The 18,581-nt window shown below is 37.2% G+C and overlaps 1 protein-coding gene across 1 annotated transcript in view; it reads right to left on the reverse strand.

Annotated features, from left to right (window-relative positions):
* Positions 1 to 2,626: 2,626 nt before the first annotated feature.
* Positions 2,627 to 18,581, reverse strand: part of LOC124262053 (septin-7-like) — a 29,278-nt gene continuing 13,323 nt past the window's right edge. The window contains exons 3-5 of the mRNA XM_046696480.1: positions 14,743 to 14,859; positions 14,333 to 14,470; positions 2,627 to 2,772 (exon numbers count right to left, since the gene is read on the reverse strand). Coding sequence (XP_046552436.1) covers positions 14,350 to 14,470; positions 14,743 to 14,859 — 238 coding nt within the window. The 3' untranslated portion in view covers positions 2,627 to 2,772; positions 14,333 to 14,349. The remainder of the gene's footprint in view (positions 2,773 to 14,332; positions 14,471 to 14,742; positions 14,860 to 18,581) is intronic.

The following is an 18,581-nucleotide window of genomic DNA, read 5'->3' on the forward strand; positions in this document are numbered from 1 at the left end:
TGATATAGATTTGTCGCTGTCACAGACAAAACTCGATGTCTTGTTTTATTGACACCAGTGTGTCTGCCTGCCTGTCTGCTAATGACAATATTCAATACACAACTGCTATCACTGACCACATGCAATTTGAACTTAACACCAATCAGGCTATACACCATAAACAAAACACATTGATTTATGGCCCGAGTTCGGTCTCTGTCACATTATGTAATTACACAGACAGGCAGGTGTGATACTTGAACACATGACATGTTATGATGTCTGTTGATTGCAAAATGTTATACACAAAAAATGAGCATGTACTAGTATTTACAAAACCCAACTTTCTATATATACAAACACAATGACCCGTGAAGGCGGCATCTGCTAATGAACCAGGCGTTACACTTGAGTGCACACCCACCCGCTCTGACTGGGTTCGGTATCCCGGCTGCTTCGTTTCTTGGGAAGTAAACCCAAGTACAAAATATTGCACTTTTGATTTGCGATTATACGCTTATAATTTTGTTTATTTGTTTTTTCATAATCAGCAATGCATATTATATGTCATGAAGAAGTGATAATTGTGTTTTAATTATGTTTGATTTTTTGGTTGCATGTGACCTTTAACACTAGGTCATTGTAACTCAGATCACTTGGAGAGAATTTGCTGTGGATATGGACATTATATCTTAGTGATGTTTTGTTCACAGTGAACCAAACTATTCCAATCCAAAGATCCACACTGAAACCAGATACATTTTGGTATTATCACAACTTATAGGAAATGATGACATCTTATTACATTATAAAGCACTTATAAGCGAATTGGGTGGCCCTATCCGATTTTAATTTGGTTCTTAGATTCCCATAGTATAGTGTTATGAAGATGTTTTTTACTCATTTTGCACAATAATTAACTAGCCATATGTTCAAGTGAAATGAAATTACTGAAAATATTACATCTCAGTTGACGTCATGGCTTGTTTTACATACTTTGTGACATCTGAGAAAGACTACATTGTTATGTTGAATAGTATATATCTCACCTAATTTCTAGTAATTGTATAAAAAGGTCACAGTTTCTCTGTCAGAATTTAAAGCTCTTTCAACAGAACATAAAATGACTGATTTCACCATTTAAATAAATGACCTGAGTAGATAAACAATTAGATGGTTTGACTGTGTATCTTAATGTGAACACGCACACCTGTTTGACATCAACCTAACGCAAATAAAAAAGAATACTTCAATGCATACAAATATATTTTTTAGGATAAGACTTTTCTTTGTTTATGATTATGCATCTATTTCTCTTCATAAGTAGACAATGAAAGATGCAAAAACATAGCCCTTTTTGTATGGAACTATCAGATGTTAGGTTTGTCCAAAGCAAGACATGACATTTATATTTCGTTTATATTTGTTTTACAAATTTTTGAAGGAATAAAGTTACTGTTTGATATCCTCTCATTGCAATATTTTTTTCCAAATATGAATCAATGATATTATCTAAAACAATGACAGTGAATTGTAAAACGTTTGTGACAATCATGCACCTGGCCTGTCATTATACATCACTGTTTTGTCAATAAAATGTAAGCATATATACATTTCATAAAATATACATAAAATTTTCATTGTTATTGTCAGTTTTACTTATAAGGTTAAATGAAATTTCTGTTCATTAACCTGTTCATATGAAACTGCAATATTGATCCCAATATTGAATATTGCACAGCATAGGTCCTTAGGAACTAAAGTACGTTTCATCTTGTAACACTTGTGTGAAGGTATAAAATATGGTGCACTACACTAAATGTGTCAATGTATTATGAAAACATTATTCAAACAAACAAAAACTTTCAAAGAATAAACAACCTATTGCCAAAATCTACATATGATATATTGAACAAGGCTAAATGTAGATAATAAAATTAGTTTCCTGAAAAATTATCTGAATGATACGCAAAACATACATTATAATACTGGCAGTGTAATCAGCGGGATATGGTTATGGCGTTTACTCTTATTGAACCGACCTTCACCTCAAAGAAATTGCCACATTTCTTACAAAATGGCGGCTTTGGTGACATGAGTATGCAGGATTTGCTGGGACCCTTCCCTTGATTCAGCAATCGTTTGTACATAAACATGCGATGCAAGTAATCAGAAAGATTGAGTATTTGTGTATTGTTATTTGTTGTTATTGTTTTCATTGTAAGTCAAATAAGCCAAAATTGTTGATAATTACCATTGTTGTTCTGCGTAATTTGTATGAATATCTCAATTTACTGCATTGTATATATTTCTAATTTCCTATTTCTTACTACGATACTCTTTCCATTCATATTCTAAAAGCATTGAGCCAATGCATGCAACAAATAGACGAATGGATGTCTGAAATTTTGAAAAAATGTTATGCAGTGTAAAACTGAATTCTTCTTGTTTACATTTCAAACAAGCGTAGTCTTGCAAGCACATTGTTTGTTTTCACACCCATTATATATACAAAGCTTCATAGCTCACGCAATAATGGAAATGTTCAAGTTTAGAATGTACAGACATGATGGACAACTCTTCAGGACATAAGCTCACTTGGCTTTAAGTCAGATGAGCAAAAAAGCTGACTCATTTCTCGACTCACTCTTTAGCATTCTCCAGTGATCTCCTCCTTTCTCCATACTGCTCTTCCCATGTTTGCCTTTCCTTTTCAAACACCTTGTACTTGTCATCCAACTCTTTCTGCTGCTGCTCTAAACTCTTCTTCATCTGCTCTGCACGCTTCTGAAGCTGTTCACATGGAAAGATTATTTGTGTAAACTTATGTCTAAAGAACATAAATGCAAAACGCTACTGGCAAGTGAACAGTTATCGCTGCGTAACAGTTATCGCCAATACATCAGTATCACATGTGCACAGTTCCGGTCAATTACAATTCCAGTATTTTTTCCCCACGGTATTTGACAACAATAAAGGACAGCAAAAGAAAATTCTTCACGGTAAGTAACATAAGAGAAAAATTAAAGATAAAGTTATGAACCATATAAAGAAATTTTAACTTAGTCGTGTGTGTGTGTGTGTGTGTGTGTGTGTGTGTGTGTGTGTGTGTGTGTGTGTGTGTGTGTGTGTGTGTGTGTGTATGTATGTCCACAACCTATATAATAGCAAGTTCAAGTTCGGCATGTAGGCCTTAAGGACAAATGAACTACAACCTGTCAAAGGCGAACTAAAAATTTCGGGAACTCATGTTGTTTTCCAGATTTAATGGTACCAGTTGCAGCAACATATAAAGACAACGGAGGAGGGACAAATAATATTCTATTTTCCTCACCACAGTTGCTAATCTTGATTGGTTCTCTACTGTGGGCTATGAAAAGTAATATATATATATATAATTGTATATATGTATATGGTTTGCTGATCTGTTATGTGTATTCCCAGTATATTTGCATGTGAGAAAACATCTACTTATACAGTGTAATGAACATAGAGAATTTTGGAACTGGTATGGGATTCATGAACCACCTTTAGTTCTACATGATGATGGGGCCAGAGCAATCTCTGAAACGTTGTACCAAATAATTAAAAGAAGATGAAACCCAGAAAATTCTCTATGTTCTTCAAATAGCATCTTCTAAAATGCCACTCAAGCATCTATTTATACTGCAATGATTACCTTCCACCGTGTTATATAAAAACACGATCGGCGGCAGTGAACGGGATGGACGCATCGGTGAAAGCTAATTAAGTATCATAATCAATTCTGTTTCATTAATTTAACGAACGACGGATTAATTTTGTAAATACCACTTAAATATGGCGATAACTGTTCGGTAGCCAGAACACATTCAAACTTTCACAAGTCCATGCACTGACATGGTAGCCTGAATATGTGACAATTTCCATAAACACACTGCTGATAAGTTACCTACAATAGGTTCTTCTCAGCTTGCAACAATCAATCTTACATGTAATATTGCACAACAATACACAACAGCTTCATTTCCATGAACAAAGTTTCAACTCAGAGCTGTACCTGCCTTCTAAGATTTTAGTTGATTTGTATTTCAAAATCCACAAAAAATATAAGAATATTTTGAGTTAACTGTGTCTGTGAAAATGCTTAAAAATATAGATTCACATGTGTATATATATATGTGCTAAAACAGAAGTCTCCAAATCTTTACTTTATAAATAACATCTCTAACTTTCTCTCCTCCAGAAGACATATGTCACAATGAACGCTTTGACCCCAAGGTACTAAGTACCACATTTCTAGCTACTGTTGTAAGATAATCTCTATCTCTGTGATGTGAAAGGCTATATTAGAACGCATGTAATTTCATCTACGACTAATACATTGGCAAAACAGTTGAAATCATGTTGACACCACATGTGAAAGACCTATATAATCATTTGAAATGGTATAACCTTGTAACACTATTAATTGTGACCTTAAAGAACAAATAAACTTTGGTTTTTTTGCACTCTTTTAACCATTACATATGAAAGATTTGTGGTTAGTCTTATGCGGAACACCAAATTCATTCTCTAAAAACCTTGTTAATTAATTAAAAGTTTAATTAAAAGAGCGATTAAAAGTTGCCAAAAAGTTGCCTGCTTCACTTTCACCCGCCAACGAAACCACAGTCACGTTACGTAACTCTTTCGCCAGAGCACTGCAGTGATGTGATGTGAGGAAGGATTTTCAGTTAGTTGTATATAAAGTGTGTAGCAAGCTCGTCATTTTGATGATTTCTCGACATCAATGAAGACATGCCGAATCTTTGCGTTGTCGGGCGATGGTGTCACCATGCACAGATTTCCACTGAGATACCGCAGTTCGTGCTAAATGGGTTATGTTTGTGAGTGCGAAGCGAGCGTTGTGAAAGCCTGTAACGATATCTTACTTGTGTTTAGATCCCTTAACGGAAGTTAAAGAATCAAAACTACTTACTAAATGGAGAAAAATATGTATATGATTGATGACCAAAAGGATTTTCCATGACACAATTTGTAACACTACATTTCTTCCTCGGAAGCGAGGTTGTGGTCGAAGTGACAATAATATTGTAAGTAGTATTATATTGACACCCACCTCGCTTCCACGAGAGAAATTGTTATGTCATAAGCTATGTCACGCAAAATCCTATTGGCCATCAATCAATACATATTTTACTACCAGTAGCAAGTAGTTTTGATTTTGATTTTTGAAAATCGTGAAGTCACGGGCTAAAGTATGTTAGAATTAATGAGATTATGGTTTGTTTTCATCAAGTTAGAAAATCAAAACTACTTTCTACTTGTAGTCAAATATGTATTTGAATCATGACCAAAAGGATTTTGCATGACACAACTTCCAACATAACAATGTCTTCCACAGAAGCGAGGTGGAGTGTATTCAGTATCGATTAGTAAATCTACATACAGTGGAGACCGCCTAAGTAAAGACCGCTTAACTAAACAGACCTGATAGGTAAACACTTTTCTTTGGTCCTGGCAAATTTCTTCATTAATTATCACTATTAGAGTCTGGTTAACTAAACTCGGATAAGTAAATAATACCGCTTAACTAAACGTCTTCTCACGGTCCCTGGAAGTAAATGACCAAAAGAGACTGGATAACTAAATTAGTGATCACCACATAATCCGACATGAGGGGCGCGTGTCAGTCTCCAGCTAAACAAACATCCTACTTACAGCTCGCTGTCAGCACGCAGTTGACAATACACTGGCAACTGGAGGCCAGCCCTGATAAGTGGTCCATTGTTACATATGCATACATATACATGCATATGGTTGTCATTTGAAGGTTTTTATCAGTTTGGATAAGTAAAATACATTATAAGTAAACAATTTTGGCGAGTCCCTTGAAATTTTACTTATCAGATTTCCACTGTACATGAACACTACCTTTTGACAAATCCGCTGTGCAAGATAAATGTAAGTAATCAATCAGCGTGTTATCGGTTAATCCTTTGATTGATGTTTATAATGTTGAGTATTTACTCCAGACACAAGAAATGCAAAATGGAAACCTTTGTCGGGTAATCTAAGTGGTGTTACGACTAATTATACCTGTTATAAATTCATTAATTGACCATCAAGTGAATGATTACAAATAACATGTGTAGGTTTATACCACCTAACATGGGTTACAACAAGGGAGTATTAATTGGTGTATTGCATGCAATTATCATTGCATGTAAAAACTTATGGGCCGACACTATTTTGAAAATACAATGTACGAACATAACTTCATTGTTGCATAAGAAATACATATAAGCACTTGCTGTGTGCTAAAACTGTCTGTACCTATTTACCTAAGTAAATTTTAAGATTCTTCTAGCAATGGCAAAGTGGGGTTGTTTAGTTTACGTATTCAAATATCTCAAATGTCAATTTTTAATATCATACACAGTTGACGTCATATTTTTACATGACATGATTAAATATTGAGGTAAAAAAACTACAGAAATTGGAAAAATTTGGATCAGTCATACCATCCAGGCATTAGAAATCATGAAAAAGCCAACACTGCTTTGATACTTTATTACAATCAGACAAGAACTACCGGGGTGAAAATTAAACAAGAAGACAAAGTCATCAAAATCCCCAGCAATGGCAAAATACTCTTCATGATTATGTCTACGAGTTATGATTATGTCAAATATTTAGGTGTGTATATAGAAAAGTGGAAGGAGAGTATTTATTAAAAGGTTTTTAAAGTTCTGCTCCAGAAAGGAGCACCATCACCAATTTCAGTCTAAGTCGAACTTGTTGCCATGGAAACGCCAAAAATGTTTTATTCAGAATTCCAAAACTACAAAAAGACACCAGTACACCACCAGACCAATCTATGTGCCAAGTTTGGTGAAGAAATAGCGAAGGGTTTTAGAGTTCTGCACCGGAAAAGAGCACTACCACCAATTTCAGGCTAAGTCAAACTTGTTGCCATGGAAATGCCAAAAATATTTTATTCAGAATTCCAAAACTACCAAAAGGCACCAGTACACCACCAGATCTATCTATGTGCCAAGTTTGGTGAAGAAATATTAAACGGTTTTAGAGTTCTGCTCCGGAAAAGACAAATGTGCACGGATGGACGGTGATCCAGGACATAACCTCGCTCACACAGGCTTCAATTTGACTGATTCCAGTAGCGGTTTCAGATGGCTTTATAGATATGGAGGTCTGATTGTTGTAAGTATAGAGATGAAACATCAAACTGTGTTTCCTGATCATATCACCTATTGGAAGGATATATATGCCGAAAAGCAAAGGCCCCTGCACTAAACCCTGTGGAAGACCAACGATAACTGTTGTTGCCAATCTTGACAACCTGACTTCTGTCTAATGTCAAGTTCTTAAAGGTCACATAAACCCTAGGGGGTAAAAATACATAAATCACTAACTGGCATCGTTATAAATGAAACCCCGTCATTAAAACTACTCATTTCGACCTTTAATTGACTTAAATCGACCTTTGTGACATCAGTGCACCATTCTCACCTGCGAACGAAATTTCAACCAATCAGAGCAGCGCGCCTCTGTGACGTCATATGAGGAATAGCTTTGAGGGCCGATGCAGAATTCATCTACATTTTAGGGGGTAAATTATCTTGTTTACAGGCTTGTATAAACCTGAAATCGTGACAATTGTTGTGGAAAATGAAAGGTATATGTTCTCACAATCTACTGTCATTTAATTTTGTCTCCTGCTTTGCCTAGTTTCCAAGTTACAACTTGTTTTCATAGACGCTTCTGTCACAATTGATTGGTGTCGTTAGGCCCTATTTGTATAATGACTGATCCAAATTGATCCCATTTCTGTGTTTTTTTACTCTCGATATTTAATCATGTCATGTAAAAATCTGTTTGTATTCTCAAACAGTGTCGGCCCATAAGTTTTCACATGCAATACAGCAATTAATACTCCCTTGTTGTAACCCCGTGTTAGGTGGTATAAACCTACACATGTTATTTGTCATCATTCACTTGATGGTCAGTTAATGAATTTATAACAGGTATAATTAGTGGTAACACACTTAGATTACCCGACAAAGGTTCCCATTTGGCATTTCTTGTGTCTGGAGTAAATATTCAACATTATAAACATCGATCAAAGGATTAACCGATAACACGCTGATAAATTAATTACTTTTATCTTACACAGCAGAATTGTCAAAAGGTAGTGTTTATGTATGTAGATTTACTAATCTATACTGAATACACTCTGCCGTGTCGGTGTCTGCGTAAAAACAACGTCCTTCTTTCAAAGGATTAACCGGCAATACATTGATTGATTGCCCATTATTGGCTAACTAAATTACTGTTTTTAATGAAAGGCGGACATTATGCAATTAGTTGCCAGGTGTGCTATCTTGGGTGACCAATGAGACCATACACCAATACCTTAAAAGATTTATCACTTTTTCGTATATTAAACTGTTAAAAGACACATCATTTGGAACAGTTTTGTGGATATTGATGGATACATTCCTCAAACAAGGTAATGGCCTGGTATTGTTCCTATAACTTTAATCTGTTTTAATTTTAATATTTGCATTTTGTTTTTTACTCATTTGTTGTAGCATTCAACAGAATCATTGTTTTCACCGTGAAGTGTAATGAGACAGACAACATACACTAGGGTGTGTGTGCGAATTATGATTCACATTGGCAAACTATAAAATGTCTAAATATTACAGTTCTGTTATAAATTCACTATAAGTATCAGCAGATCGTCAGCTGTTTATTTAGTTTCAAAATGCATAAAAGTATGATAATAAACTAATTAGGATTATAAGACCAAATATAAAGACGCACATTGACTAGTATCTACATACTGGTGAGTGCACATTAACCATGTGAATGTAGCAAGAAATTTATCGCTACAGTATTGTGACTTGACCCCACCTCGCTTCCGTGGAAGAAATCGTTATGTTATAAGTTGTGTCATGCAAAATGCTTTTGGTTATGATTCCAATACATATTTAACTACGAGTAGAAAGTAGTTTTGATTTTCTAACTTGATGAAAACAAACCATAATCTCATTAATTCTAACAGACTTTACGATTTTCAAAATGGCGGCGTACCTGTCGGGAACATCCGCAGTCTGTGGATAAATGCTATTTAGGTTTGTTTTCCCCGAGTTACAAAATCAAAACTACTTTCTACTGGTAGTAAAATATGTATTTTATTGATGACCAATAGGATTTTGCATGATTATAGCTTATAACATAACAATTTCTCTCTGGCAGCCAGGTGGGTGTCAAATATAATACTACTTACAATATTATTGTTACTCGACCACAACCTCACTTCCGAGGAAGAAATCGTTATGTTACAAGTTGTGTTATGGAAAATCTTTATGGTCATCAATCATATACATATTTTACTATAACTAATAAGTAGTTTTGATTCTTTAACTTCCGTGAAGCGATCTGAACACAAGTAAGATATCGCTTCAGGCTTCCACAACGCGCTTCGCGACTCACAAACATAACCCATTTAGCACCTAACCGCGGGTCCTGTGGAAATCTGTGCATGGTGACACCATCGCCCGACCCCTAGGAGCAATTGACGACAAAGCAACGATTCGGCATGTCGCCGTTGATGTCGTGAAATCATCAAAATGATGAGTGCTACACACTTTCTATACAACTAACTGAAAATCGTTCCTCATATGACGTCACTGCAGTGCTCTGGCGACAGAGTTACGTAACCTGTCTGTGGTTTCGTAGGCGGGCGAGAGGGAAGCAGGCGACTTTTTGGCCACTTTTAATCGCCCGGTATTAATTAACCACAAGTTTTTAAAGAATAAATTTGGTGTTCCGCATAAGACTAACCACAAATCTTTCATATGTAATGGTTAAAAGAGTAACAAAAAACAAAGTTTAGTGGTTCTTTAAAGCATACAAATGCTCGTTTGCAGCTGCTAAAGCTTTACTGACATTGTTTATAAATGGCAGTTTTGAAGAGCTGGCAAAGAATTTCTAATTTTGAACGACACCATTGTTTTTCAGCTGCACAGCATATATGTTTCTGCTTGTAGATGTCATCATCATACCAGTCACAGTGAGGACGAATGACAACAGAACTAGACTTCAGAGGAGCATGCTTATCCAAAATTTGTGATAAGCAAGTAGTTAACACATCAGTCTTATCATCAACTCCACAAGAATCGGAGTGACTGTAGCAGCTCAGAAGATTCAATGTCATTACAAAACTGTCTAATGTCTATATTCAAGTCTTCACTTGCTTAGGTTTATTGAGTTTGACAGAGCACTGAATGATCAGATATCTGTTTGTCACTGACATCGATGACATCCAGAATATAACAACTATCCTTGGTTATCACTAGTTCTAGTGTGACCTGGTCGATGACCTAGGAGACTGAAAGATGCAAGCATGTCACAGGAAGATATAACACAAAATCAACATGGATATTGAAATCCCCCATTAAAATCAGATAACCTTTTTCAAAGGCAGTTTTGACAAGGCTGGACTAACATTCAGGAACACTTGTTACATGAACACTTGTTACATGAACACTTGCCTTGAAATTTTGTGAAGAAGAACCCCATCCCAGTTGCTTTAGTGAAGGTAGCAATCAATATCAATCATAACAAAGGTTATGCGACAGCACTTTGGTGTATTGCTGGATAGTGCAAAACAAAATATGCATACACATCCATTTTCTGTCAACTACACTCCATTTCAAGGCGTGGGTAGATGCAATATGATAGTAATGCGGACCGAAGTTCTAAATATCGGAGTGAGTGAGTGAGTGAGTCAGTGTTTTACGCTGCTAATAGCAATATCACAGCTAGGGACACCAGAAAACGGTTTCACACGTGGGGAATCGAACCTGGGTCTTCAGCATGACGAGCGAAGGCTTTAACCACTAGGCTACCCCACCACTCTAAATAAATATCGTAGGTACAGACGATTTCACTGCAGTTAACATAAACATTCTCTTTTGACATTTTGAGTAAAATCATTAAGTAGATTGCAAATATACTGACTGACTGACTGAGTTTAGTTTTACGCCGCTTTTAGCAATATTCCAGCAATATCACGGCGGGGGACACCAGAATTGGGCTTAACACATTGTGCCCATGTGCAGTGATAGAAACTACCGGTCGCCAGCTCGCCAAATGCGACTGAATGTGCATTGGGGCGACCAAGTTTTTTAAAAATGCACAATTTTGTCGCCAGTCAAAAAAGTTCTGGGCGACTAGATTTATCTATACGTGTCAAATAAAATGTATGTAATTCATATGCTTTTTCAGATGTTTTAATCACTTATCAATTGCTTGAATAAATCGCAATACCTTAAAACATCGGGAAAAGTGCGTGCTGTTGACTATAGCGCCATATTTACATCCCGGTTGGCACCGATGTAATACTGTATTTGATTGGCTCATATAGTAACAGTAGCCAATCAGGAAACGTCTTGTTTATACGGCTCACTTTTCCAACATGGCGGAAGCTTGGTTATTTCTCAAACGTCAGCCGGCAAAGCCCCCGGCGAGCAAATATGCCAAGTAAGTTATAATCTAGACATTTTAACGTGAAATCACATACATGCAATAATTTGAATATGACTTTTATTCATCAAAACACTGATAGAATTCATATGTTCAGTCACGATCAGGGATAAATCGGCAGCTAAGCAATTTCAGGCTAAGTCAAACTAGTTGCCATGGAAACGTCAAAAATATTTTATTCAGAATTCCAAAACTACCAAAAGGCACCAGTACACCACCAGATCTATCTATGTGCCAAGTTTGGTGAAGAAATATTAAACGGTTTTAGAGTTCTGCTCCGGAAAAGACAAATGTGCACGGACGGACAGAGTCCATTTTAATACCCCCTGCAAAACTTGTTGCGTGGGGATAAAAATCTGCAAATAGCAAAAGGCACCACTTTGGGATCTGCCTCACATATCTGCCAAGTTTTGCAGAAAGATATTAAGAAGTTTTTGAGTTATGCTCCGGAAACAAAGCCCGTCCCTCCCTTTAAGACTAAGTCCAAAACAAGTCCATGGAAACTGAGATAAAAAAAAATCACAAAAATCTGTAAATAGCAAAAGGCACCACCTTACGTTCTGTTTGATATATCTACCAATTTTTGTTGAGAAATATTGAATGGTTTTTGAGTTATGCTCCGGAAACAACATGATTATGGACGGATGGACGAGGCCGGGGGGATAAAAAAGCAAACAAGCATTGCCACTAAGGTGACATAATCCCCGTCGCAAATTATCAAATCAAACTTATAAAGTAATGAAAGTTTAAGTTAAATGTCAACAAAAACATGACCAGTCAACCTCTCTTGATATCTTGCTCTTAAGGTGTTCAAACACACACATATTTTCAAGACTGACTTTGACCTTGACATGAATGTCATAGTGTATGAAATATGCAAAAAATAGTACTAAAGAAATTGCTTATTGAAAAACATTTAAGGGAAGTCTTGAAAATCCAGTGAACCGTTCTTGAAATATCTTGCTGACAATTCAGGTTAACATGCTGAAATCTTCAAAGTGTCGCTGTGACCTTGAAAATTAAGTGAAGGTCACCAACATCGACTGGGCCCTGCGCCTTCACTGGATGAAACTTGGTGTCAAATATGAAGAAACTCCAGTGAATTATTCTTTAGGTATCTTGCTGACAAGCATAACCTGCAGGTTAAGATGCTGAAATTTTCAAAGTGTCTCTGTGACCTTGAAAATTAAGTGAAGGTCACCAAAATTGACTGGGCCCTGCACCTTCCCTAGATAAAGCTTGGTTTCAAATATGAAGAAAATCCAGTTAACAGTTCTTGAGATAGCTTAACATGCATTTACATGCTGAAATTTTCAAAGTGACGCCATGACCTTGAAAATTATGTGAAGGTCACCAAAATCAACTGGGCCCTGCGCCTTCCCTAGATAAAGCTTTGTATTGAATATGAAGAAAATCCAGTGAACGGTTCTTGAGATAGCTTAACATGCAGGTAAAACATGAAAGTCCCCTTGTGATCTTGAAATGAAGGTCAAGGTCACCAAACCAGACTTGGACCTTTCTTATACTGTGATGAACCTAGGTACCAAATATGAAAAGAATCTGAAGAACAGTTCTTAAGATATTCCAATTAGTTCGTACGTACGGACGGAGCCTAATACTATATCCCCCGCTTCGCGCTAAAAGCGCGGCGGGGGATAACAAAATATACAACAAAATAAAACCAAAATTGCCTTTTAGTCCATGGCTGACAGCTTGAGATTGGCAAAGGATTGACCTTAATGTCAGCACACTACATCACTGGATCAGTTCTGTGCATGACAGTTATACAGTGACAACAAAATGATACCAAGAGAATTCATTTGAAGTATCCATGTACCGTATATTACCGTAGATAAGCCAAATTTTGAGGGGGAAAAAAAGCAGTCTGTAGAAGGGGGTCGGCTTATCTAAGAGATATAATTTCAAGAAAGTATTTTTCAGTTCGTCAGTGCCCTGTCAGGATGATCTTACATGTTAGCGGTACACCTGCCTGGAACAGCACTGGAAGTTTACGACGATTACAGCCACTTTGTTATAAATGATCAATAAAATACATATTAAAGTATTGAGTTTAATTTTATATTAATTAAATATTAAATATTAAGTTTTGTACCTACCTATTTACACACAAAAAATCCACAAAAAAGAGAAGTCATAATCCTGTCCGGTCACCATTTGACATGTGCCGATGCGATCAGCTGTTTCCTGTGACGTCACATACGGTGTATCATAAAGAGTCAAATCATGACATGGGGGCATGGTGGGCGAGCTGTCTAAGGCGCCGTGCTAGTAAGCGAAAGGTGCCTGGATTGATCCAACTTGTGAATGGGTGTAAAACCCTTGGAGCTAACATTACTTGCAGGCTCTTTCAGTGTTGTCACAATCCCTAGTGTGCAGTGCACAACCCTGTGCACTTAAAAGAACCCACTCATCCGATGGTAGGTGACCAGATGGTGGACACGTGAAAATTTGCAGACAGCTAGTTTACTTGCGGGTATAGTAACGTGCACTATCACAGGACAAAATACTGTGACTATGTGTCCCAGTCCATTCAGCTGCAAATGGGTACCTTGTGAGGACGAGTCTGTGTGATAACTTGTTGCGCCTAACAGGCTGCATAAGTTGAATACTCCCCAGGGAGTTGAGTTGGTTAACACAATGCCAGAATAAAAAGGACATCCGTTGATCAAGGGAACACTCCAGCGCCTTGAGTATGTACAAGTTACGTGGATATGTGCGCTATATAAATATCCTATAATAATTATTTTTTTTAAATCATCTTATGTCTACTCACATCTGCTTCACTGTCCTTCAGCTTTTGTTTTTTTTCTCTTTCACTTTCATCTCGAAAACTTGTTCCATCTCTGCCTCCATTTTCTTCATCTTGAGGTCATGCTCACGTTTCTCTTCAGCCATCTGGGTCAGTGGGTCTCTGTAACAAATAATCACAAGTTGCAGACCATAAACAATAATCTAGTCAATGAGAGAAGCAACGGTTACCAACTGGATACTATTATAAATGATCCCGTAGATACTGAACACAATGGTCATCAGCAGGCTACATGAGACAATCATCCAGTTGATGCTGAACACAATAATTATCTGATACATACTATAAAAATGATCCAGTTCATTCTGAAATTAATTATTTCCAGCTGCAGAAAATGTCTGCTGACTATTGAATAAACAAAAAGAATATCTTACTTTGTGAGTGAGCCTGGCTTAACCTTCCCATCTCCTCCAACCGGAGCTAACTTGCTGTAGCGGTAGTTCTCATAGTGGACATTGTTGGTAACATCCTTTAAGTCCTGCATGTGAGTCCTTAAACAGTCCAAATACTCAATCTTTACATCACTGAATATATCCAGGTAGATCATCTGTAGTGGCTGTGCACCCTGAGCATTATTTTTCAACAAGAAAATAATTTGCATTACAATCACCATGTTTTCCTGATCTCCCTTCAGAAATAGAATGATGAACCAATTCAGTTTCACCATATTTGGGTACATTTGACATCACACTTGTCCAACTTGAAGTACCATTACAACTTAAAACAGAAAGGCACATGCTTCCAGCTCCCTCAATAAGAAAGTTATAAATATTATACAGTCATCCCTCACCATAACACGGACCTTGGGGTACATGGGTGACCCGACCCCCCCCCCCCGTGTTATTAAACACCTGTGTTATAGTATCATAACAGAACTGCTATTTCGCCTATTGTGCCCAGTCAAAACTATATGGTATTGTTGGAGGTGAAAAAACAAACTTTGAAAATGAAAATAGATATATACATGTACAGGACACTTGCAATCAAACATCACCAAACATGATAATTCAGTTGTTGTTCCTGTTATGCTACCTGTTATTTAAACATGCCGGAAATAGCAATCAGCTGTGCACAGATGTTTTGGTCCAATGTTTTGGCCGATTCAGTTAAACCAATATATCAAAGAATTTCTACGATATCAGAATAGTTATAAAGCAGTTATATTAACAGAGATAATATAACATCGTATAAGTATAAATTTCTATTAGCATAATAATTAATATCTAAGCAATGGGTAACATGGCTGTATACATATACGTAGGAGACATTTTGACAAGCAGTTGACTTCCCGTGGTATGTGCCACTTTGGTTGTAAAAACAAGATGTTGGTATTTAATTGTCCAATATGACTTCAATGAGTCAATAACGCGGGTCTAGGGGTCAATGGTTGACGAGGCAGTAATCTGTTCGTGATTGCTGAGAATAATGTGAAATACGATACGCGAATAAAATGAGGTGATGCCATTACACACATTTTCTCCGTTGTCACTGTAAACAGTTTTAATGAATGAAAATGGGATTGAATTTGATTAAATAAAATGAAATTATGTGTTTCTGACATCATAGGTTCTTGGATCTCAGTGTTTACCCGCGTTATAACGTGGTGTGTTGCATCAAAGAAAACATCGTAAGTACTCGGCTGATGGCATGTCTTTATGATAAAGATGTCTTTTATAAGTTATTACGATGTTCATCTGATTATTCAAGAAAATCCTGAATGTTTTTAAGCATCTGAAAAACATGGATATGAACGATGAACACTGTTCATTGCAATCGCTAGTTTACAACGTGATTAACCTGAGCTCAACAGCGGATTTGTTGATATGCTATTTTCGATGACGTGAGGTGTGATCGGCGGTACCGAATCCACAGTATTTCAAAGAGCATTATTGCAAGGTTGACTGTTTGTACGGTACATATTTATATCTATATATTAATACCATATAAAATGAATAGTGATATTTTCAATTCAACATGTATTTTTTTTTGGTGGGGGGATAAAATTATCATTTATACTTATCCTGACTTATACTAATCACTTAACACTTCTCATTTCAAAATGGTAGTGGAAACTCCAGTGAAAGAACAGAAAAAACATCTTACCTGAAAGCACCCCAAGCATCGCAATGACACCGGAAGCATGTGACAACACAGATGCCTCGTCACTCTCTCATTTCTGAAACTGGCTAGCGGAGATAGCTGGGTGGGCGCTATAGCGTATGAGTCAGGATAAGTATAAATGTTACTTATTTGATACATTTTATCCTTATTCATGACTCATACTAATTGATTGAATCCCACATTAAAGTGGTGGGATCCACCGTTTGCCTGATTCAGATCGACGATCTGTTCTACATGACCCCATGAGAATGTTTTCTTTATATATTTGGTCATCTGCTTCTTCTTCCAGAGGGGCACCACCTCCAAACTCGTGAGAGGAGTGAACCACACTGATTCTGTCGATTTTGGTTAGCATGCTTAGAATTAGATTCAATCTTGCTTACCAATGATTAACGTGTTAAGAGAATGATCCCTAAATCTTACTCATTAGTTCATCACTCATGTTCTGATTTCTCATGAAGACAGGTCTACATGCACTCTGAGTCGGTGGTTATGATCATTAAATGGTAACTTGACTTCTATGATTTTGCATGATTAGCATTAGATTTTTATCTCTCATGTCCGATTAGGTAATGCCAATTCTTGTGTGACCACTAGGGGTCTGAAATTGTATACCCTCCACATTCTCAGGAGCGAAGTCTCGGAGATAATGATTGGCAAACACAGTATCTGATTTCCAAGAACATCCGTCCACCGATGGTAGGGATGGAGAAATTGTCATGTAGCTTAGTGCGGATTTTAGCGCTCTCACTGGGTTGGAAGCTGAGCCAGGTTCTATGTTCTAATGGCTGATAGCGCAAATGCCTGCCTCAAAATTCTAGGTGATTGGTACGCAGTTGCTTTTCTTCTGGAGACTACAGACCTAAGGCATAAGTACAGGTGATGTTTGAAGTTTGGCTCATTCAAAAAGGTGCCTGCACGCGCAGACGTTCAATTTTGATATCCACCATTGAAGATACTGCAGTAGATGAGGTGGTAGTTGTGGTCTGAAGTCTTGCTGATCCAGAAATGGGGTTAAAAAACCTCTGGATGGGTTAAAATTGCAGTCTGCCCCTCCTTGTAAGTGATTGGGCTCACGTTAGTAAGCCTAACAGTGCTTGTCATTTGATTGACAGTTATCTGTTTGTACAGAGCAGCTGGCAGAGTTTCTTGTACCTTCAACCAAGAATCTTCTGGGACTTGAATCAAGTTCTGGGAGGTTAAAAACCGTTTCCAAATAAACTTGAGTTTGTTGGTTACAGATGGAACACAATGGATGGACCTCGGAGTAAAAGCCACAGGCATGGCGGAGACGGTAGTAGTAAAAGCAGCAAGCCATGCCATCATGTCTCTTAAGATATGCTGTTTGTGCCAAAGAAGGGCATCCACTGACAAGGTGTTGGACAGTCTCTGTAAATTCATTGCACAATCGACATTTCATGCAAATATTTTCTTTTAGAATCACATTTAGGTGATTGCAAATCGGAAGTGACTGGTCCTGAGCAGCAAAAAGGAAGCCCTCAGTTTCACATTTAAGACCAGCCGACTTCATCCAGGCGAAGCAGTCAGGTGGATTGCTGCTCTGTTATACACACTGCATGTACACACGATGCAATGGTTTCTCAGAAAGCTTCTCCCCAAATGACCGACTCTGGGCAGACTTGGTGAATAACTTCACCTGGTTTACTCCCATCGCTGTACCGTCCAGCAGTACATCGCCATCAACAAAATCAACCTCAAATTTCATATTATGTCCAACAACCTTGGCACGCTTAAAATAGCTGTGGAATTCTTTGCTTTCATGATGAGTCTTGACATGTATCACCAGAGGATCATCCGATAAATAAATATGTGCAAAAGTACACAATAAAATCCTATCATGAAGAGCCTCCACATTAATCAATCCCCGACCTCCAGAATTGATTGGTATATATAAACGATTTAGAGAGGAACGAGGGTGGTGAGCTCTGTTATCAGACATCAGGGTTCCAGATAAGGGCCGTATCGGCGTATGTACGGATAAAAAATATGCACGATACGGTAGGAAATAATTTAGAAAATGTAGCTAATACGCACCACAGCAATGGTGTACGGTCTTAGTATCATTTACAGG

Source organism: Haliotis rubra, unplaced genomic scaffold, assembly GCF_003918875.1.
Source record: "Haliotis rubra isolate DU_JTF1 unplaced genomic scaffold, ASM391887v1 Scf12, whole genome shotgun sequence".
Lineage (NCBI taxonomy): Eukaryota > Metazoa > Mollusca > Gastropoda > Lepetellida > Haliotidae > Haliotis > Haliotis rubra.